The 23,064-nt window shown below is 39.9% G+C and overlaps 2 protein-coding genes across 3 annotated transcripts in view; one reads left to right on the top strand and one right to left on the bottom strand.

Moving 5' to 3' along the window:
- pi4kaa (phosphatidylinositol 4-kinase, catalytic, alpha a) overlaps window positions 1–23,064 on the top strand; it is a 97,769-nt gene that overhangs the window by 24,179 nt on the left and 50,526 nt on the right. For both annotated transcript variants that reach the window (XM_048611596.1, XM_048611595.1), the window contains exon 16: window positions 6,976–7,026. In XM_048611596.1, the coding sequence (XP_048467553.1) occupies window positions 6,976–7,026 (51 nt within the window). The remainder of the gene's footprint in view (window positions 1–6,975; window positions 7,027–23,064) is intronic.
- On the bottom strand, window positions 7,878–22,272 carry serpind1 (serpin peptidase inhibitor, clade D (heparin cofactor), member 1). The gene is made up of 6 exons (XM_020532916.2): window positions 22,188–22,272; window positions 18,669–18,728; window positions 15,223–16,149; window positions 14,130–14,403; window positions 10,632–10,779; window positions 7,878–9,319 (listed from the first exon to the last, which is right to left on the bottom strand). The coding sequence occupies exons 3-6, from the start codon at window positions 16,130–16,132 to the stop codon at window positions 9,128–9,130; spliced, it is 1,524 nt and encodes a 507-aa protein (XP_020388505.2). The 5' UTR covers window positions 16,133–16,149; window positions 18,669–18,728; window positions 22,188–22,272; the 3' UTR covers window positions 7,878–9,127.

Here is a 23,064-nt window from a genome sequence, read left to right as displayed (position 1 = left end):
GCAGAATGCACCATTCTCAGTGGCTCCATTCGGGCTCGTCATGACAAATATCCACATTCCATCTTTTAAGGCTGTGCTGCCTCATGAACATCTAGAACGTCAAATATTCACTTTATCTGTAAGGTGATGTAACAATGCTCATCAGTGTGTGGGTGTTTAAATACCTAAGCAATAAAAATCTCTTGAGATGTCATCTTAAGGAAATATATACTTCTACATTTTGGCTAAACAGAATTTCTGAATGTTGCAGTTTAAAAATTGTGAAAATTAGGGCTAGAACAACGTAGCCGTTGAAACTGAAAACCCTTCAAGTTAATTAGAGTCATAGTCATACGGCATGGAAACCGACCCTTAGGCCCAACTCGTTCATGCTGACCAGGTTTCCATAATTTGAACTAGTCCCATTTGCCTGTGTTTGACCTATAAACCTTTAAACCTTTCCTACCCATGTACCTGTCCAAATGTCTTTTAAATGTTATAATTGTACTAGCCTCTACCACTTCTTCTCCTGACAGCTCTTTCCATATGTGCACCACCCTCTGTGTGAAACATTTGCCTCTCAGGTCCCTTTTAAATCTTTCCCCTCTCACCTTTGAACCTATGCCCTCGAGTTTTGGACTCCCCTATCCTGGAGAAGAGCCCTTGGCTATTCACTTCATCTATGATCCTCAAGATTTTATAAACCTTTTTAGGGTCACCCCTCAGCCTCCTATTAAACAACGAGAAGTGTCAAGTGGTGCTTTTTGGAAGAAATTGTAGAATGGTTACACCAGAAAGTGAACTGGACTAACACCGTAAATGCTCTGGCTACAAGAGTTAGTCAGAGAATAGGAATTCTGCATTGAGTAACTCACCTCCGGACTTCTCAAAGCCTTTCAGTTCTAAAGAAGAATCTTATCAGACTTAAAACACTAACTCTTTCTTAGCCTCCTCTGTTCCAGAAAAAAACAAACCCAAACTATTTGATCTCTCCTGATACCTGACACTTTTCATCCCAGGCAACGTCCTGGTGAATCTCCTCTGTGCTTTCTTCAGCGCAATCACATTCTTCCACTAGTGTGGCAACCAGAGCAGCACACCGTATTCCATGTGTGGCCTAACAGATGGTCTGTAGCCTAACCAATGTTTTATAACGCTGTAACAAGATTTCCTTTATATTCTATCCCCAAACTAATGAAGGCAAGTATTCCATAAATCATCTTCACTTCATCTTCCATGTGCATAGATCACTGAAAGTTGCCACCCAGGTTGATAGCGTTGTTAAGAAGGTGTACAGTATGTTAGGTTTTATTGGTAGAGGGATTGAGTTTCGGAGCCACGAGGTCATGTTGCAGCTGTACAAAACTCTGGTGCGACCGCACTTGGAGTATTGCGTACAGTTCTGGTCACCGCATTATAGGAAGGATGTGGAAGCATTGGAAAGGGTGCAGAGGAGATTTACCAGGATGTTGCCTGGTATGGAGGGAAGGTCTTATGAGGAAAGGCTGAGGGTCTTGAGGCTGTTTTCGTTAGAGAGAAGAAGGTTAAGAGGTGACTTGATAGAGACATACAAGATGATCAGAGGATTAGATAGGGTGGACAGTGGGAGTCTTTTTCCTCGGATGGTGATGGCTAGCACGAGGGGACATAGCTTTAAATTGAGGGGTGATAGATATAGGACAGATGTCAGAGGTAGGTTCTTTACTCAGAGAGTAGTAAGGGCGTGGAATGCCCTGCCTGCAAAAATAGTAGACTCGCCAACTTTAAGGGCATTTAAATGGTCATTGGATAAACATATGGATGATAATGGAATAGTTTAGGTTAGATGGGCTTCAGATTGGTTTCACAGGTCAGCGCAACATCGAGGGCCGAAGGGCCTGTACTGCGCTGTAATGTTCTATGTTCTATGTTCACTATCCTGGCTACCTGTGCTGACACCTTCAGGGATTGATGGATGTGTACACCAAGGTCCCTTTGTTCCTCAGTACTCCCTAGGGACCTACCGTTCACTTGTTCCCTTATTAGACTGCCTAAAATACATTACCTCTCACTTACTGGGATGAAATTCCATCTGCTATTGCTTTGCCCAATTTACCAGCTGATCAATATCAGATCATCTTTTTGTGTCATATGCAAACTTCAGAATTAAATCTTCAGCATTCACATCCAAGTCGTTTTTGTAAATAATAAATAGCAAGTGTCCCACTGGTCACAGACCTTCAATCACAAAAACAACCTTCCAGTATTACTCTTTGCCTCCTATTTGTAAGCCAGTTTCAGATTCAACTTGTGGGTCCCATGGGCCCTTACATTTGAGACCAACCTTCCATATGGGACCTTTTGTCAAAGGCTTTACTGAAGTAAACCACATCGACTGCACTACCCTCGCCAATATATGTAGTCACCTTTTCAAAAAAACTCAATTAAATTCATCAGACAGGATCTCCCTCTAACAAATCCGTGCTGATTATTCCTGGCTTTTCCGAGTATTGATTAATCATGTCCTTCAGAATTTTTTCCCATTATTTTCCTGCCACTGACATCAAATTAACAGGTCTGTAATTACCTGGTGCTGTTCTTGAACAAATGAACCACATTAGCTATCCTCCAGTCATCTGCCTGTTCACCTGTGGCCAGTGAGATATTAAATATCTCTGCCAAGGCCCTGGCAATCTCCTGCCTTGCTTTCCATAGTAGCCTTGGAAAAACAAAACTTGGAAATTTAAGTTTCTGCCACCACCAGGTGAAACTTCTGAGTTTTACAGCTCTCATTTTGAACTTCATTGAATAAAACAGAACACTGTGATTTAAATGATAATAAAACTCTTCTGTTTGTTATAAATTGCTTGAGCTGACCCAATATTCTGTATTCTGTGCTGAATTACTATGACAACCGATGCAATAATTAGTCGTGTCATCCATGACACAATGTATTTTGTCACTGGTTTGTTCCTAAAATGCTGGTACTTCTCTCAACAGTCAAATATGTTTATCTTTGTCACAGCTTTCAGAGCTCTAATGCTTTGGTGACGACTAATTGCTCTGCAAATGCATAAATTTCCTTGTTTAACATCTCATCTGAAAGGTGATATGTTGGAAAATTGAACACTCCTTCAGTGTTGCACTAAAACGTCAGCCTGTATTAGGTGCTCAAACCAATAGGTAGGTTTGATCTCTCATTCATTTGACTCAAAGCTTTCAGTGATCTAAGGTGATACATGATTTGAAAATCCAGGAGGAAGTTCCAGCGCAGAAGTACTTGCAAAGCTTGAGATTGCAAAGGGAAATGAACTTAACACTGTAATCCTTTCTCTGCAGAACAGTGGTAGTCATGGTTTCCCCTGCATCTACTCACTGCTGGAATGTGATACAGCCCAAGTTTGTTGTATTAACTTGATGGCAAACTATGTTGCTTACGTCACAATAAAAATAAATATTAACAGAACCACTGTCTTTAAACAGTGAATGAAATAGCTGAATTTGTTCAAAGTTTAAGCTTACAGGTTAATAATTAACATCAAAGCACTAAGTCCATCCATACTTTAAAAGTTTGCAACCATTTTCCCTCAATTTCATTGTAATTTTTTTTGTTGTGTTTTCCAATGAAAACATTTGAAACCTGAGATAGAAGAAAACTTATGATGTCCAAAATATGAATTAAGACAAATGCTGAGAATTCACAGTAGGGCTGTCAGCTTCTTTAGGAGCAGAAAAACAGACTCCACATGAGGTTCCCCAATTCCTTACTGTTCCAGACAGGGTACCCCAACTGTTCCCTCCAGTGTGAGGAGGGATGAACAGGCTCTCCATCTTTTTTTCAACCTCACTTTTGGTTGGTTGTAGCAAGGTTAATTTATAAAGGATCCCTTCCCTTGTGAACTTTTATTTTGAAAGGAGCCAATTTAGCCAGGTTTTCTTGAATGAATATAAAGTAAATTTATTAAGCATTAAATGCAAGAAGAATTAGTAACACATTGCACAAACACAGTGATTAGAAATAAGAAGTGAGTCCAAGAAAATCAAAGTTTGAAAAAATGTAAAGATCAGTCTTTGAATTGTTTGCAAAGAGTTGATAGTTGTATACTGTGGCAAGCAGTGTGCGTTACCGGTAGTTTTGCATTAATAGGTGAAAAGTTAACTTTGCAATTCTTATTTTTGCAAATTCTGTATTTATAGCATCTAATGATTGTGATTGAATTCTGCCTTCCTGTATGTGAGTGAGCCATGTGTTGTCTTGTTTCCTTTTTAACTAGTTACTCAAGCACTCAAGGTGGACACTCATTACCTACAGCACAAGAGATATTAGTTTTTCAAGTATGACCTTCACAGCATGCTAATGGTGCACATGAGCATTTAGTCCCACTAGTCCACTTCAGTACAGCTGAAACTGTCTGTTTAACCCTTGCCTTTGACTAAGCCAAATGAGTAAAATGAACATTTTTGTTTGTATGCACTTGTGGGTCGTGGACATTGCTGGCAGGCCAGCATTTATTGCCCCTTCCTAGCTGATCGCCAACTGAGTGGCTTGCACGGCATCTCAGGGCAGTTGTCAGTCAACCACATTGCTGTGGGTCTGGAGGCACATGTAGGCCAGACCAGGTGAGGACAGTAGATTTCCTTCCTCGAAGGACATTTGTGAACCAGATGGGTTTTCCCAACAATCCAGTGGATTCTTAATTTAAGATTTTTTAAAATTGAATTCGAATTCCACCATCTGCCCTGATGGGTTTCGAACCCAGTCCCCATTAGCTGAGTTTCTGGATTCCTGGTTTAGCAATAATACCACTAGGTCATTTCTGCAAGAGGTAGCTTGCTACTGAGAGGAAAGAGAATCAGTCCCCTTGTTACCTCTTCTCACATCTCTCTCTGTTCAAAGTTTCCCTGATCATGTACCACATTCCATTGGCCTCACACTGGACTTTGGCAGACAGTCTCTGAATTTTGATCCATAATTTTTCTGTTGCAGCTTTTTTAAAAATAACGCACCTTGGAATTAAAAGTGAAAAAAGTGTCCAAAAATGCTTCATGGTTCTGTTCCATTGTCATAACATAGATTGATGGTTTGCTGGTTGAAAATGTTTTCTCACCCTGTTGAAGTGTTGCATTTAATTTCAAGAGCTGACAATAACAGAACAGGGTATTTATCTGTGCATTTTTAATTTAACCCAAATATGGAATCAGTTGACTTTGAATTGTTTTCTTTCACTTCTTTTATCCCGGCTAAAACTGTCTTGTATATGAAACCTAGAAAATATTACTTGCCTTTTTCTGTGCTAAATGCCTATAAATTGGCAGATTATGAACCTGAAGTGCTACCCTTTGGCTGGTAGTTGGCCCTTAAATAGGGTTTCAACATTCACTGTCCAAACTGCCCTTCCAATCTGAGAGCTACAGTGATATATGATTCACTTAACTTCTTGAGACATCTGACTTGCAAGACCATGTCCTTCCTGAGCATGTGCAAATAATTCTTTCTAAAAATCTTCTGATATAATTTGTATGGATTTTCAGTGACTTTATGATCTAAACTAATCCAGACATTTTGATCTAAATTAATCCAGACATTTCTCTGAAATATCATACTTATCTATTTTTGGAAATCACAGATATATATTAGGATTGACTGCTTTTCAAATCCATCCATTATGAATTATTACAGGATGTTCTTAAACATTCACTCCCTCCATAGCTGACATACAGTGGCAGCATCTACAAGGTGTATTGCAGTAATTCAGTAATACTTCTTCAACAGCACCTTCCAAACATGTGGCCTCTACCACCTAGAAGGGCGAGTACAGCAGATGTGTGGGAATATTACAACTTGCAAATTCCCTTCCAAGTCTCTCACCATGCCTTGGAATATATTACTACTCCCTCATTTTTGCTGGGTCAAAATCTTGGACTCCCTAACAACACAGTACCTTTACCATGGGCTATTGCAGTTAACAAAGACTGCTTATTACCACCACCTCAAGCCATTTGGAACAAGCAATAAATGTTGGCAATTGTTAGTGACGTTCACATCGTATGAAAGAAAATTTTAAAACTCAGAGAGAAATTGCAAGGCACTTTGTAAATAAAGGCTTTCTCTTGGGGATAACAAGGTGTAGAGCTGGATGAACACAGCAGACCAAGCAGCATCAGAGGAGCAGGAAAGCTGATGTTTCGTGTCTCGACCCTTCTTCAGAAATTTTTCTCTTGGGGATCCTGGGAATTACTTGCATGTTGAAAGCTCTTTCATGCAGGCCTTGTGGAAAGGAAAGTAAGATATTGCATTTTACAGTGCCTTTAACAAACTTTGGATATCCCACAGCGCTCACAACCAATGAAGTACTTCTTGAAATATCAGTTACTCTCTCAATATATGGATATATGTGGCAGGCAATTTGTGCACAGCTGAATCCTATGCAGAGTGGTTTTGGTACATGACCAGAATCTGCTTTTATGTGATGTCGGTTGAGTGATAAATATTGACCAGAATGTTGGAGGAACTCCTTTGCAGGTATTTAAATAATTTCACCCAAGAGAGCAAGAATGGAAGCGAGCACCTCTATCTGTACTGCACTGAATTGTCATCCTGAATTATATGGTCAAGTCTATGGCATGGGACCTAAATTCATGACATTTTGAGTCAGTGGCTAGTAGCTGAGCCAAGTTGACTGCTCAGTAGTAGAACCTTTTTATGTTCTATTTGAACTGGGCTGGAAGAAGCATTCGTAAGTTCCTTTTCATAAAACACACTGATTATACACAAAAAAAGGGAATTTTTGTAAGTGTGGTAAGGTTTATAAATGCAGAGCTTAATTTTTTTTGGAGATTCTAGCTTTTCCTCTGAGACTTCAGTGGAGCTTCAACAAATCCTAGACAGCATGATTATTGTGATATGCAGCTATTAACTCATTTAACATTGAAGGTAAAGTGAAACATTGAAGCTATTAGTGACAATATACGATAATGAAAGTATTCTTGAATAATATGGGCATTTCCTTGTTTCAGGCTTCAAGTAGTGCGGGTAACTTGGGAGTTCTTATACCAGTCATAGCAGTGGTAAGTACCTTTTATTTTCATAAGTCTTTATCCAAGACAGTGCAGGTTTTGTATTGTAGGACATATGTACCTGATAGAACTGCGTAATGAATGGGGGCTGTTGGTCAGTGCATTGAATATAGGAATTGGGAGGTTGTATTGTGGCTGTACAGAGCAATGGTTAAGCCACTTTTGGAATACTGTATTCAGTTCAGGTTCCCTGCTTTAGGAAAGATGGTGTTAAACTTGAAAGGGTGCAGAAAAGATTTACAAAGATATTGCTGGGATTGGAAGGTTTGAACTAGAGGGAGAGGCTGAACAGGCTGGGGCTATTTTCCCTGGAGCGTCGGAGGTTGAGGGATGACCTTGTAGAGGTTTACAAAATCATGAGGGGCATGGATAGGGTGAATAGCCAAGGTCTTTCTCTCCGGCAAGGGAAGTCTAAACTAGAGGGCATAGGTTTAAGGTGAGAGGGGAAAGATTTAAAAGGGACCTAAGGGACAACTTTTTCACAGAGGGTGGTGCGTTTATGGAATGAGCTGCCAGAGAAAATGGTGGAGGCTGGTACAATTGAAACATTTTAAAAGGCATCTGGATGGGTATATGAATAGAAAGGATTTAGAGGGATATGGGCCAAATCCTCACAAATGGGACTAGTTGAATTTAGGATACCTGGTCAATATGGATGAGTTGGATGGAAGAGTCTGTATAAGTCTGTGACTCTCTTTAACCGTATATATTCGTACAAATATATGTCCATTTTTAATTATCATATAAATTGGGAAAGGTTTAAGTAATCAAATAACTAACTCTAGAATAAATATTTCTTCCGGTTTTAAATTTGAATCAGTGGAATAAAAACAACCAACACCTTTTTGCATAGAAGAGTATTATCATAATTATTGAGATAACAGAAATGCAGTTGAGATAAGAAATGATCTTCAAAGTTTGGATTTTGAGATGGCTTACAGGAACTCTCTCTCAGCTTCACTACTGATGTATGCAACGTGACCTGATCAATAAATCCTTATAAGCAGCTGCGAACACGGCACAGGACAACATGGATCTATCTGTCAGCATGGTTTGCTTTTGTGTGATGATGAGCGCTAAGAACAATGGATGCTGATTGCAGCTGTAGAACATGCTATAATTCTGAACAAGATGTAAAACAAAATTACAGCACAGAAAGAGGCCGTTCAACCCATTACCCATGTGCTGGCCCTCTGTAGAATTGATTCACCTGGTTCTATGGTCCTGCATTTTCTCTGTAGCCCAGCAAGTTTTTCCTTTTTGGATAATGATCCAACTTCTAATTTTAAAAATAGCATGTTTGTTTACTGGAAGTTACAGTACAATTCTGTAATATTCAAAAAACTGCATGGATTGCTTAGGTATTTGGAGAGGTGGATATAGATTTTATGTGGGAAGTAAATGTTTAATCTTCCAACACAAGTAATGATCATGAGATACCATTTCCTTGTTGCAACTTTGCAGGTCATTGACGTGATGAAATCAAGTGTAAGATGCTGAGCAAACTGTTTCTAATAAAGCTTCTGATTTTATAAACTTATTAGGAACAGAAGTCTTTGGCCTCCATAAAAACAGCCTGAATCCAATGTGGCAACTGGTTTATGAACAGCAATCCTAGGTTAACATGTTCACCTGTTTGTGATTGTGTTGATTGGGAGTTGAATGTTAGGAAGGATATCTAGAGTATCCACTTTTAAAGTTGTGCCATGGGATTTTCTGCATCCACCCAAAACCGCCAGAATAGTTGTCCTGTTTGACAACTCCAACAATCCAATGTTCCCTCAGGTCATAATACTAAGACCGTTGTATTGGGGTTCAACTGTAAAATATTAGAGAGATACAATAGCAACACAAGCTGTTAAATTCAAACCACCATTAATAATAGGTGAAAGTACAATCTTGTGAGAGAAAAATTGACGGACAGAGTTGGTTCTCCTTTAAAAATTTGTTTTGACATATTCTTCCACAAAGTAATGCTCATTTACTTAACAGTTGTTACATTCTCATACTTGGTGATGCAAAACTTTATTTTATTTCTGAAAAGCTTAGGCTATTTATTGGAAGTTATATAACCTTTTTTTCCAGTTGGTGACTAGTCATTCAGTGGGTTTGTCACTCGCCCCATGTACAGCAGACATTCAGTGCGGTGCTCGTATATGAGAAATAAGAAGGGTTTGTTGACAGAAAATTCATTCTGCAAGGAAAGGGGCATAAAGCCAACCGTTGTGATGGATGCTGCCGTTGTCCCTTCTTCATTCACTGTTATTGATCCTTGGTGTTTGAACTGAAAGAATTGAAACATAAGCAAAGAGGTCATTTTAGTCTCCTCTCTATTCTTTACTGGTTTGTCTTAGTTTGATTTCATTAAATGGCAATTTTGCAAATGATATCAAGGGACTGAATTAGGGTGTTGCCATTTTGAAGGGAAAAAGATCTGAAGTCAACAAGCAAAACAATCTTTGTAGTCATCAGAACTCCGCACTGTTCGGATCTATTTGATGGTTGAAGCAAATAACTTAGATGTTTTCAAAAGGAAACTGGATGCACAAATGAGAAAAATTAGAATCAATATCTGGAAAGACTGAGCAGTTAGATGGAATGTGGCGAGACTGAAGATAAACTAGTTGGGCCAAATGACTTGTTCCTCTGTTATATGTTCGATATAATGTTATGTTATTAATGTATTACTTTCCATAATGTTTCACATGTTACCAAACAAAATGTAACATTGAACTGCACCAGAAGCTAATAGGACAGGTAAGTGTTGAAGGTGCATCTTGAAGAAGGAGAGAGATTTAGGGTAGGGAGTTTCACTAATGCAAAGGAGATATGAGCAGGGCTTTGAAAAGATGGTTTTAGATGCCAGTTTTACCATTTGAATATGAAACTAGGTGTAATTTTGCCCATTTTAGTATTGCCTGTGACAATAAGTAACTGATGGTGAAGATGTGCTTCATTATTTCCAGTTATAGATTTTGGGACCAAGTGGATTGGAGATGGTGACTTCCAAGCCAAGAACCTCCTTAGATTTGTAAATCTCTTCATCAATTTAAAACTTAGTCATCTATCAGTTAGGAGCCCAAGCTGTGGTCAAAAAAAGCTCAAGAACTAACGTTATCCTTTATCCATGTGGTTTGTTCCTGCTGCAAAACGTGTGGTGTTGATTTTTCACAGGTTTTAACAAAATCACATTGAGCCGGATTAATCTTTGCTTACCACTTCCTTCTCAGTTGAGTGTAATTAGCTGAATATTCTGATTTCTTTTGCAGCCCCACCTTGCTACTATAATAAAGTAAGCAACTGTGGATACTGGAAATCTGAAACAAACAGAATCGGAAATTGCTGGAGAAATTCAGCAGGTCGAGCAGCATATGTGAAGGGAAGACTCTTAACGTTTCAAGTCCAGTGACCCTTCTTAAGAACTTCTTCAGTCATTGGACTCAACGTTAAAGCTGTTTTTCTTTTCACGGATACTGCCAGATCTGCTGAGTTTCTCCAGCAATTTCTGCTTTTGTTACAGCTTGCTACATTTCTGTGCCCATTATATTTGGGCTGTGTATTTGTGTTTGTGTGTGGGTGCACAATGGAACTCCTACCAGGTTAATGCCCAGATTCTCCTTAGTTGATATTCCAGTAAAATCTGCATCTGCTTGGAAAGGTAATGTCAATCCCAAAGTCTTCAGGTATGGCACCAGGTCATAGTGCTTCTCTAGATTGAATCTGGGAAGCACCACTCTTCGTGTTCTTAAAAAAAAAAAAAACAAAAATTGTATTCAGAATTAGTTTTGGACAAAATTCTTTCTTCCTTTGTTTCTTCTTATTTTTATAGTGCTTTAATTGCTAAAATGTTACTTCAAAAGACATCTTACAGAAATCAGATATTTGTTTCTTTGTATTTGTGTCAGTGATTCCGAGCGATTACAGTCTTTACTTGTTATTTATTTCTTCTGCTCATTGTAGTGAAAGGTAATATGGCTGGAGATTGGGCTATTCTTACTATAGGCACCGTAATTGAGCACTGTCGGGTCATATCCAGCACAGTCAAATGCAGATAAAGCTCCTCTACCTCTGCCCCAATAAATGGCCTGTCTCTTGAGCCCAGGAGCAATGTAAAGAGGGCATAGATGTGGCCCTTCAGTTGAGAGGGACCATGGATTTAAGTGTAAGGGTTCGAACCCCACCATGGCATATGGTGGAATTTGAATTCAATAAAATATCTGGAATTAAGAGTCTAATGATGACCGTGAATCCATTGTCAATTGTCAGGAAAAACCCATCTGGTTCACTAATGTCCTTTAAGGAAGGAAACTGCCATCCTGGTCTGGCCTACAGGTGAATCCAGACCCACAGCAATATGGTTGACTCATAACTGCCCTCTGGGCAATTAGGGATGGGCAGTAAATGCTGCTTAGCCAGCGATACCCTCGTCCTGTGAATGAATTTAAAAAAAAAAAAAAAAAAAATTTCCTTTCCATCTCTTGGACCAGCCATCCTGTAATTCCTCTGAATGGGATTATCAGCAAGTGCTAAGGTCTTGTGAAAGTGTGCCTAATTACCTCTTACCCTTTCCTTTTTACATCTTACTCCGGCTAGGTCACTTAATGACCACCGTGCCTTGTCTCTTTTGGTATGGCTGAGTTGCCCTCAAAGTTTTTGGGTAGAGCAGTAAGCTTTTCTTTGTGGCATATGTGGGAATCCCTACTGGGCACAGAGTGGCCATGTCAGTTTACGCAAAAGAAATATGCGCAGGCATCTACTTAGCGCACATGAGGTCTATCATGCCTTCAGTTTAAACTGTGACCCTTGAAGACAGTTGGATGTAAACTCCAGGAAACTACAAAAGCGGAGGCCATAATTACAGCTTCCAATCACCTAACTTCTATCACTTCAGCAACCTGTGACTCTCTGGAACTCATCCAGTTCATTCTTTTGCCATATGTAGCAAACATTTGGTAATCTATTCCAGAGGTCACTGACTCTCCTAGAAGCAATTTCTGACATCTAACTCAATTCTGTTCTCATATTTTAAGCTAATGCCTCCTAATCCTTTCATTCTCATTTATTTCAAACAATACAACTGCCTGAACAGAACTTGTTCTCTTCACTTGTCACATCACCTTGAAGTTTCATTCCTTCAATGAATGAGGCCTCTGTTCCTCAGGCGTATAGAATCTCAGCACAGAAGGAGGCATTTGCCCATCAGCAAAACCAAATGTTTAGTGTCTGTCCCTGTTTCTTTTTCCCATTGCTTTGCAGTCTAATTTCCTATAAAAAGTTATTATCGGACAGTCCATTTCAGATAGTCTCAACTGGTTTTCTCCTATGTGATCACTGGCCCTGCTGCCAAAAAAAAAACACAAAATTTCTATATATCTACTCTTATCAAACCTCCATTTAATTGAACAACTGTGCTAGCCTGTACTACATCAGGTATAATTAATCCTAATTTCTCTCATCTCTTCATTTCACTGTAATCCTTCCAAACTGGTTCCATCCTGATAAAAATCTCCAAAATTGCTTAAAACCCACCCCTTTCTGTTCAAACAGTAGAAGCCAATGAGTAGAAAACTCAGACAAAATATCCCAGAATCAATGATAACACAGTGTGGAGCTGGAGGAACACAGCAGGCCAGGCAGCATCAGAGGAACAGGAAAGCTGACATTTCTGAAGAAGGGTCCTGACCCGAAACGTCAGCCTTCCTGCTCCTCTGATGCTGCCTGGCCTGCTGTGTTCCCCCAGCTGCACACTGTGTTATCTCTGACTCCAGCATCTGCAGTTCTTGCAGAATCAATGTTCTATCTTGGCACAACCACCTGAATGTTCTTCTGTACATCAAGACAAGCTTGTTAATTGTGACGCTTTAAATTGCTTTGTATGCAAGTGCATGCCTTGCAACAATATTTAAAGGTGGGACGGAGGTGGGGGGGGGGGGGGGGAGAAATAGGTTAGCTCAGTTGGCTGGATGGCTGATTTGTGATCCAGAGTGACGTCAACAGCATGAGTTCAATTCCCATGCCAGCTGAGGTCATCTTGAAGATCCCACCTTCTGGACCTCTTCCCTCGCCTACGACATGGTTAAACCCTCGGTTACCCCTCTTTTTTGAGAATGCAGCCCAATGGTTTGCTGGGACTATGGGGACTTTATCCTGTGCCCATATGAAAATCACCACACTCTCGAAAAAACACTGTGCAGGACTCTTGGGCTTTTTGAGCAGTATTGCTAGGCTATGAGGGCTACAAATGTCCCATAGTTTTGATTCCTCACAGAATAGTTAGCTTGTCATGTAGGACCTTATTATTCTTGCCACACAAATTCATTCCTGAAAGTAACATAACTGGCTTTAATTCATTATAGTTTCTTTAAACGTGTCGAAATTCTATAAGCATTGAACTTCTTTTCATCACTTAATAAAAAGATACCTTTGTAAAAGAGCTTGTGCTGCAGATCATTTTTAAATCTGTAGCACTTTTAATGCCAAGGCAGAAGCAAAATACTGCAGATGCTGGAGATTTGAGATTCTTATTTGAAAATAAGAGCAGAAAGCACTAGAAAAACTCAGTAGACTAGCCAGCAGCTGTGGAGAGAGAAACAGAGTTCATGTTTCGTATTCAGTTTGACTCTTCTTTGGAACTCAGTCTTGTGTGTCAGTGAACAACTGTTCAGTTTTCTGAAATCTCTTCGAATTTTAAACTGCACACTATTACTTATTGTTTCTTTTTTCATGGGATGTAAGCATTGCTGACAAGGCCAGCATTTGTTGCCCATTCCAGATAAGCCTAGAACTGAACGATTAGGGCAATGAAGAGCCAAGCGCATTGCTGTGGGTCTGGAGACACATGTAGGCCAGACCAGGTAAGGATGGCAGATTTCCTTCCGTAAAGGACAAATGTATCAGAAGGATGTGTGATAGTCTCTGTAATGGTCACCATGAAACTAACTTTCATTTCCTGATCTTTCTCAATTGAATTTAAATTCCATTGCCTACCGAGATAGATTTTGAGCCCATATCCCCTAAGCATTTAGTCTAGCTCTCTGAAATGCTAGTCCAATGATTTTAGCTTCCATATATGTGGTTGAATGTTCAAAATGTACCTGTTAGTCATGCTGTTTAACCACTTCACCACCACTTCAGATATCAGCTGCTTTTCGATGGTCCTCATGCCAGAGAATTTACGGGGTACCACGATCAGCATGCTGATGTTTCCCACGTAGGGCAGCTGGAGAATGTCACACTCTAGTTCACGATCTGCAGCTGCCAAGAAGTTTCCCTTTGTATGCATCATAGGCACTCGCACCACTTTCCTTTCGTTCAACCAGAACGAACCTGTGGATGTCCTTTCGGTCGGAAATTTAGTTTCCCAAGTTCCTGTGTTGGGTGGGGAGAGGTCACATTACATTACTGCATTTGAGCTCAGGATTCCTGATTTTAGAATTTCATTGTACTTTCCATATTTTCACAGAGCAGCAAATTATTTTAAGTTAAAATGAAGTTTTTAATTTTTTTTCTACGATTTAATGTTTGAAAAACGTGTCTAAGGGACGTGGATAGTCTTTTATGGTCAATTAAACACTAAATACTTGAAAGAAAATCAATGCGATAGCAAACTTAAGAGTTTAAAATGTTCCTTTTTTATAGAATTAAGTCTGCTTACTGCAACCTATCAGTTTTATATACCTCTTTGAAAGCTGCACCCACCCCCAGGTCATCCAGTGCTGCATTCTAAGACTATTCTTTTGAAGTGAATGTAAAATTTGGATGGATTGTGGTTGCATAGGTGTATAGTCAGTCTCTGGGTTGCGAATGTGTTCTGTTCTGATGGTGTTTGTTTGCAAGTTGATCTATAATACCATACAATATTAAATTGATGCCTGTAAATACAAGAAAACGTTCACATGTTGGATCTTTAAAATTAATATTGGTATGGAATCTCGTAAGTTGGATATTTGTAATTCACGGACTGCCTGCACATATGTTTATCGTTTAAATATGTGATTTAGGCTTGACAACTTGAATTGTAATTTTAAAAAAAGTTAGGTACATTGTCCTTTTGTGAATAAAATAATGTTTTGTATTTATGGTATTATGATGGGTGAAATTTATTATCCCACCAAATATAATGAAGTTACGATACAGTGCGCTGTGTTTGGAAATATGTTGGCTGAATATGTAACTAAATAAGTTTACCTTTCAAGTAGAAGCAGTTCAGAATCATGATCAGAGTCTGTGGATCTATCGTTTTTAGGGCATCCTTAATTAGTCCTTTGGTGATCTTCAAAATGCGTTCATTTAATTTACTGATCAATGCAGGGTCCGAAAAGTTGGCTGACAAAGGCTCGACGAAGTAGTAGGTTTTCATATTTTGTGTGAAGTTGCTCAGAATCTTTGCATCCTGGCGTATGAATAGGTTATTAACAGCCCGGAGAGTGTAACCAAAGTTATGACGAAAGAGGCGATGGGTTAGCCTGTGGAAGAGGTTGTGAACGGTCATTGTGTCATATTTTACACTTGCGTTTACAAAATCTGCAAAACCAAGTGCGTTGAAAAGCTGCTGATGAGTTTCATGTCTTGCGCCTAAAGAGACCATGCCCAGGGTTATTGAAATGCCAACAGGAGCTAGCAGTATGTTATCAGACTGGTCAACAGCGTTCCTGATGCTTCTGTAAAGACCAAAAGCAAAGTTTGCATTCACAGTGTTCAAGCGTTGAATCCTGGTTTTGCCACGGAATAGCTTGAGTAGCTTGGCTCGTTTGGTCGCTGGATCTGAGGGTTCAAGATCTGTGTCTATTTCTGGCACATCTTCTATCTCATCAATCGCATCAATATAATCATCGTCCTCCTTCCCCAATAGAGTATCAAAATCCAGGTAGTCGTAGTCGTCTTCTTCCTCTTCTTCTGGAAGGAGATCTTGTGTTAAGGTGTTATCTTTATGGAATTGCATTTGAATACTTTCCAAGTCTGGATCCTCACTGTCCAGACCGGTTTGAGAGCTCGGCGGTTTGTCTGTTGCAGTGACAGAGAAGTGTTTCTCTAAAGGCTTAACTCCACAAAATGTAGGCACAATGTAGGCACTCAGAATAAGGAATATGAGCTTCATTTTGCAGAGATTTGCTTCTGTTGGAGCCAAATGGGAGAAATGAGACTTGCAGTAAAATAATAAAAACGATTATTAAACAGGTGGCCCAAATCTTCCGACAGGCCTCCACCTCAACATGTGTCGCTGATGCTCGGGACCCTGATGGAATCCTAACCCATGTTATTAAGGGGGAAGCTTAAATGTCTGGTCTCTGGTTTTACCCTGCCCACACTGCTCTGAGATTCCAATGACAGTGGGGTCATTTAGTCAGAAACGCAGATGTGGCCTATTTTATGCCATACTTAACCCGTCTATAGGCAGATTGACTTTAAGGCTTTCATAACTGCTCACAATGCTGCTCATGGGGCTTCTTGTGAAGACCTACATTCGAGTCCAACTTGATCTAGAGATGTGTCATGACGTGTTTGAACAGATTGATTAAAGCATTGTTCCAGGTAAATCAGCTAGTGGGCCAAAGTACCACAACAGTGTTCAGCCCTGGTGCCTTTTGGGTTCACACCCTTCCTACCCCAGCTCCTGGACAGCTCTCAGCTTTCCTTTGCACCACAGTTAGCGTCTGTGGACTTCCCCCAACCTACCATCAATTCTGCTTGCTCTTCCTCCACTCCACCCGTGGGTGCTCACCCACTTCCCCTGCTCCAGTCCGCTTCACCCCCTTGGAATCCTTGGCTTTTGTCTGGCTGGCATCAAGAGAGCTGGCATTGCCAGGAGGGTGTGGGGGTAGGTGGGGTGTGTAATGGTGGTGCTTTCTTGTGGAATGAGAGGGAGGTAAATGTGGTCAGCGAGAGAGAGAGAGAGAGACTGGTGGGGGTGAGGGAGAAGGAAGAACATTCTAGTTAAGAGGGGGAAAATGTTTGCGTCAGATGGAGGAGGACGACGAGTTGGAAGGCTGTGGGTTTTGACCACGTTTGAGGATGAGGGGAGAGCATTATCAGGGATTTTGGGGAGAGTTGCCACGAAACAAAGAAATGCCATCCGCAGGAACTCTACAAACATAGACATTATTTTTGAATGTGTTTCCAGCTCTGAAACACAGCTGGAAAAACACCGTCAACTCAAGATTTAGATATTCAAACTCTTAACCGAATAAGCAACCTGTCCCTAAAAAGTTGCAGTAGCTTTGCATTTCCTCACTAACCCGCTCTACAGAGAACAGTTGAATGTAAGGGGTACTCTGCATTTCTGAAGAAGCCACGATCAGAAATCCTGGCCAGAAATGTAGAGCTTGGTTATAGTGCAAAAAATGTAGGTGCAAAGTGACAGTCATTCCGGTTCCTCGGAAGATTCAAACCAATGCGTTCTAGGGTTAATGTAGTCATACAGAATGTGTAGCAATGAAGTGTTTCATCAGTTATTAATAAACATGGAGATTGGCTAGCTCAGTTGGTTGGATGGCTGGTTTGTCATGCAGAGTGATTGATGTCAACAGCCACATACCAGCTGAGGTCATCATAAGGTCCCAACTTCTTGAGCTGTCCCCTCACCTGAGGTGTGGTTTAACCAGCACTAGTTGTCTCTCTCAAATGAGAGAGCAGCCCTATGGTTCTCTGGGATTATAGCAACTTTACCTATTATTTGACTTATTTATGAATACTGTATCTGCATTGACTTATTTGTAGATAATGGTAAAATATGTCAAAACTTCGTAAGAGTTAATTACCTTTGGACGTTTGACCATATGGTTGAATTCTGATCTGATTCATCTGAAGAATTGTGAATGATCACAGGGCTTATCTTTTAGCTTAAACTGCTATAATGATGCTTCTAAAATTGTTGTTTGTAACATAGATCCATAACTGATTTTGAGTACTATAATGAATCAAGAAAAATGTTTATTTTTGATCTCTGCAGTCATGAAAGGACGGAGGAGCACTGTGGTTAAGTGCAGTGATAATCCTGATCAAACCAGACTGGCAGCAAGTTGTGTCTAATCATAAGACATTCCCTAGGAACCCCAACCAGCAAAATGTATAGAATAAGAAAATTCTTGCCTGCATGCATGCCTTGTTCAGAAATCATTTGGCATGCTTCTCACTGTACCAAGATCAAGGGCTTTATCATTAACCATCCCCTTCCACCCTCTAAGTTCTGTCAGTTCTGAGGAAGGGTCACTGGACCTGAAACGTTAACTCTTTTTTTTTTCTTTACAGATGCTGAGCTTTTCCAGCAACTTTGTTTTTGTCCCTTCCACCCCCTGCCCATTACTTCCAAATACCTTCTAGAAAAAAAAATGCCCTTTACTCTATGTGACTAGTTTGTGTCAAAAAATGTTTAAAAGTTCTGAAACAAAAGCAACTGTAGGTTTATCAATTTTATGTTGTTCAAAGTATATTTTAGTGTTTTGTTCAAAATGATGCCCGCAAGCGCTCTCAAAAGTCTGTCCCCAGATTTGACATTTTTGCCTAGATTTGAGACTTCTGGCACATTGGTTTTGAATAGTCCAGCCTGAGCAGGTGTATGGCATCTTTAATTTCAAGGATGTTTCAGCACCATTGCATCAGCTGAACTGAACTTTTTTAACCAAATGTTTGCTTACCTGTTCTTTAAACTTACTTGAAGAGACTCCTTTTTCTCAGGAAAGTTTGGATGGTGTTTCCTGCAAAACAAAGTTGCTCTGTGTACAAAGTGATTACAAAAATGCAATAGTTAGCTGGTGAGCACATGGTACACAGTTTTTGTTTTATAAACTTTGGAAAACGTGTCAAGCTGAGTGAGAAAAACTGTTGAGTACCTTTACTGATAATTTATTCACTTATCAGGAAAGAAGTTACTTTTGAAGCTGCAACAAATCCTCTAATTGTTTTAACTTTTTTATTAGGAGTTGGAAAGTGTGTAGGATAAAATTTGATGGCATAGAGATTCCAATAAATTAATTTCATTTGGTTTGAGAGAGACAGACAGATACGTGTGCAAACAATGAGCTGAAAACCAACAAAATCACTTCAAAACAGAGCTCTAATTTACTCTTTACTATTTTGAATATGAATAAAATATGTTCTTGCCCTCTGTTTATTTCCCCATCTGCACAAAATGCCAACCACGAAGATCTGAAATTTAAAATTTTAAACTTCAGAAGTGTTATTTAGAGATGCTTGCAAATTATGCGCCAACATGCTTGCAACAAAGATGCAACGTCTGGAAGATATAAATTTAGCAAGTGTCAAGTTGCTACAGTGGGTTTTTGCAAGGTTTTGGGTTCAAACCCCATTCCACTTCTTCACTTGTTGGATATAGGTGTCACTAGTTGGGTGAGCATTTATTGCCCGTCTGTAGTTGCTGTCAAGAAAGTGGTAGTGAGCTGTCTTCTTGAATTGGTGCAGTCCGTGCATTGTAAGTGGACCCACAGTGTTGTGAAAGAGAGAATTCCGGGATTTTGAATAAAGGTGGGTGTGGAGTGGCTTGGAGGGGAATTTGTAGATGGTGGTGCTCCCATGTATCTGCTGCCCTTGTCCTTAGAGATGGAAATGATTGTGGGTTTGGATGGTGCTGTCTGAGGATCATTGAATTTCTGCAGTGCGTCTTGTAGATAGTACACCCTGCTGCCATTGAGTGATGGTAGCCGAAGAGATGGATGCTTGTGGATGTGCCAATCAAGTATGCAACTTTGTCCTGAATGGTGTCAGCTTGAGTGTTGCTGGAGTTGCACCCATCTACTCAAGTTGCGAGTGTTTCATCACATTCCTGACTTGTACCTTTGTAAATGATGGACTGGGTTTGGGGAGTCAGGAGGTGAGTTATTTGCTACAATATTTTTAGCCTCTGACTTGCTCTTATAACCATTGTGTTTATGTGGTCAGTCTAGTTAAGTTTCTGGTCAATAGTAGCCGCAGGATGTTGACAGTGGAGGGATTCAGTGATGGCAACATCATTAAATGTCAAGGGGCAGTGATTAGATTATCTCTTGTTGGAGATGGTCATTGCCTGACATTCGTAAGGTGGAAATAATACATGCCAGTTTTCAGCTTAAGCCTGCATAATGTCCAAATGTTGTTGTGTTTGAATATGGAATGCTTTAGTCTCTGAGAATTGAATGGTCCTGATCATTGTGTAATCATCAGCGAACATCCCCATTTCTGTCCTCCTGATGAAGGGCATGTAATTGATAAAGCAGCTGAAGATTGTTTGGTCTAGGACATTGCCCTGAGGAACTCCTGTAGAGATATCGTAGAGTTGAGATGACTGACCTCCAACACCCACAACCATTTTCCTTTGTGTCAGGTATAATTACAACCAGCAGAAAGTTTTCTCCCTGATTCCCGTTGATTCCAGTTTTGCTAGGACTCCTTAAGTACATCATATAAGAGGACATTCCTTGCGTGCTCATGGGAATTGCCATCTTTCAGATGAGATATTTAAACTGACAGCCCTATTTGATGTGGATGTAAAAGATTTCATCTTTTTTTTTGAGAAAATGCAGATTCTTATGGTGTCCTAATCAACATTCATTTCTCAACAAATATCATAAAGAACAGTTAAGTAGACATTTATTTTCTTATGCCCAATTAGCTTATTACACAACAACAGTGACTTTGCTACAGAGGTAACTGGTTAGCTCTTCAGTACTTTGGGATTTTCCTGAGAATGTAGAAAGTTCTGTATGAATGCAAATGTCATGCATTTATCTTTCAGATCTTCTCCCTTTCTTCCATCTTTCTCTTCCAATGTCTGTTTTGTCGTTAAATATTTAATAGTCTTATGTCTACAGAGGTGTGTAAAGACTTGCATTTATATAGTGCCTTCCATGTGACACCCCGAACCACTTTAGACATTGGGAGTATCTCTGAGCTGTGATCTCAGTAATGTAGGAAACGCCATAATCATTTTGCATGCAGCAAGCCACTACAAATAAATGGTGATAATGACCATATAACCTGTTTTGTGGTGATAATTGAAGGATAAGTATACATCAGGACATCAGAAATAGCTACTGTGCTTTTTCTTCAAAATAGTTCAAAGAAATCTTGGATGGCCAACTGAGAATAGACAGAACTATTGAACATCTCATCATCACCATGTTTCTTTCAGCGCAGAAGTCCCTCAGTACTGCATTGGAATATTGGCCTTGATTTTTGTGCACAAGTCCTGCAGTGCAACTTAAATCCATAACCTTCTAACTCAGGGCTGAGACTGTGATCACCTCAGCTACAGCTGACATTGTGACACACTTGTGCTGAGTTATCTTCAGTACATTTGTAAACTAGTAATTATTATCAATAATTAAACTTAACAAATAAGGACCCACCAATAAAAAATGAGATTTTTAAATATATTTCTTTAAAAGGCCTGAAAGAGAAAGGAGAAGTTATTCATTTCTGATGTTGTCTTTTAAAGTGAGGAGTCGGAGTTTTTAAAGTATTTGTTTTTAAGAGGCAGAATTCATCTTGGAAGCTTTATTTCCCACAACACCTGTTTGTCCTGCGACCAAGGATATCCAGTTCTCTTTGTCTTTATAACCATAAAGGCACAGTTAAGTTAAACATAGCTTGGCATGGTTGCATGAGGGTAGTGCAGTAGAATGAGTTACCCAGCTGCTACCTTGACTTGTAAATGGCATGCATTGTAAAAGATGAAGTAATTTTCAAAGCAGTTTTGAAAATCACTTTTTTTTCCACCTCCACTTGGAAAGGATTATTTTTTCTAAACGCCACAAATGTTAATTTATTGGAGGGTGATTTGTGAACAACCCCTGAGGACAGTTGTTGGAATATACAAAACAAAGACATGATATTTCTGTTCCACATAACCTGTTACCCCAAAGGAAAATTGAAAATTTTGTTAATTTCTTTTTAAAATCCTATTGCATAAATGATACATTTTTTTAAAAAAATTGTTCCATGTGGACTTTTTCAGAATCTGTTTCTGCTCATGACTATTAAAAGGATTTGATATCATTCTTCTGCCCAAAAGAGCACTTTTCAGAATTAATCCTTTCTGTAAAATGCAAATGTTCATTCTAGTAAAATACACCAGCTCCTCAATAAATTATCACCACTTTTGACATGAGTTTGTAATCTAAATCAATTGGCCTTAATTTAAACTGTTCAAATAGGCTTACCTGCAGGACAATGTAGGAGAGCAGACTTGTGCTGTTGAAATCAAAAGGTTGTGTTTTTCGAAAGCTGTGCTCATAAAGATCTGACCTAATGTCCTCAGTGCATTGATCAATGAGAAAGCAAACAACCTAAAATCAAACACTTTAGGACATGTAATATTCCCATTGGGCAAGACGATTCCAATCAATTTTGAGTTGCTGTACATATATCCTGGTGTGCATTTTTCACTGAACATATTTCTGCAATTTAACCTGGCTGAATGTTGGCCTCGGGCTCATTTAATCTGGGGATTTGAAGTTCTGGAGTGGTTGCTGCTCCTGTGTGCTTCAGTGACTCCTGCTGGAAGATTCTGCACTGGGATGTTGGGTGAAGACAGATTGAGCTCAGAGATAGTAGGAACTGCAGATGCTGGAGAATCTGTGACAACAAGGTGCAGGGCTGGATGAACACAGCAGGCCAAGCAGCATCACAGGAGCAGAGAGGCTGACGTTTCGGGCCTAGACCCTTCATCAGAAAAGGGGGAGGGGAAGGGGGTTTTGAAATAAATAGGGAGAGAGTGGGAGGCGGATAGAAGATGGATAGAGGAGAGGATAGGTGGAGAGGAAACAAACAGGTCGAAGAGGCAGGGATGGAGCCAGTAAAGGTGAGTGTAGGTAGGTACCAGTCCAGCTCGTCCCTGCCTCCCTAACCTGTTCTTCCTCCCACCTATCCCCTCCTCCCACCTCAAGCCGCACCTCCATCTCCTACCGACCAACCTCATCCCGCCCCCTTGACCTGTCCGTCCTCCCTGGACTGACCTATCCCCTTCCTAACTCCCTACCTACACTCACCTTTACTGGCTCCATCCCCGCCTCTTCGACCTGTTTGTTTCCTCTCCAC

This window comes from Rhincodon typus, chromosome 24 (assembly GCF_021869965.1).
Source record: "Rhincodon typus isolate 14 chromosome 24, sRhiTyp1.1, whole genome shotgun sequence".
Taxonomy (NCBI): domain Eukaryota; kingdom Metazoa; phylum Chordata; class Chondrichthyes; order Orectolobiformes; family Rhincodontidae; genus Rhincodon; species Rhincodon typus.
The sequence above is the reverse complement of the archived record's forward strand: the minus strand, read 5'-3'. Positions and strand labels throughout refer to the sequence as shown.

Excerpts from the sequence above, each read along its gene's own strand:
- serpind1 (XM_020532916.2), bottom strand. The coding sequence starts at position 16,132 with ATGAAGCTCATATTCCTTATTCTGAGTGCCTACATTGTGCCTACATTT. Across the intron at positions 14,404-15,222 it reads GAACTGCTTCTACTTGAAAG|GAACTTGGGAAACTAAATTT; the intron begins GTAAACTTATTT and ends CACCCAACACAG. Across the intron at positions 10,780-14,129 it reads TTAAACAGCATGACTAACAG|AACACGAAGAGTGGTGCTTC; the intron begins GTACATTTTGAA and ends TTTTTTTTTAAG.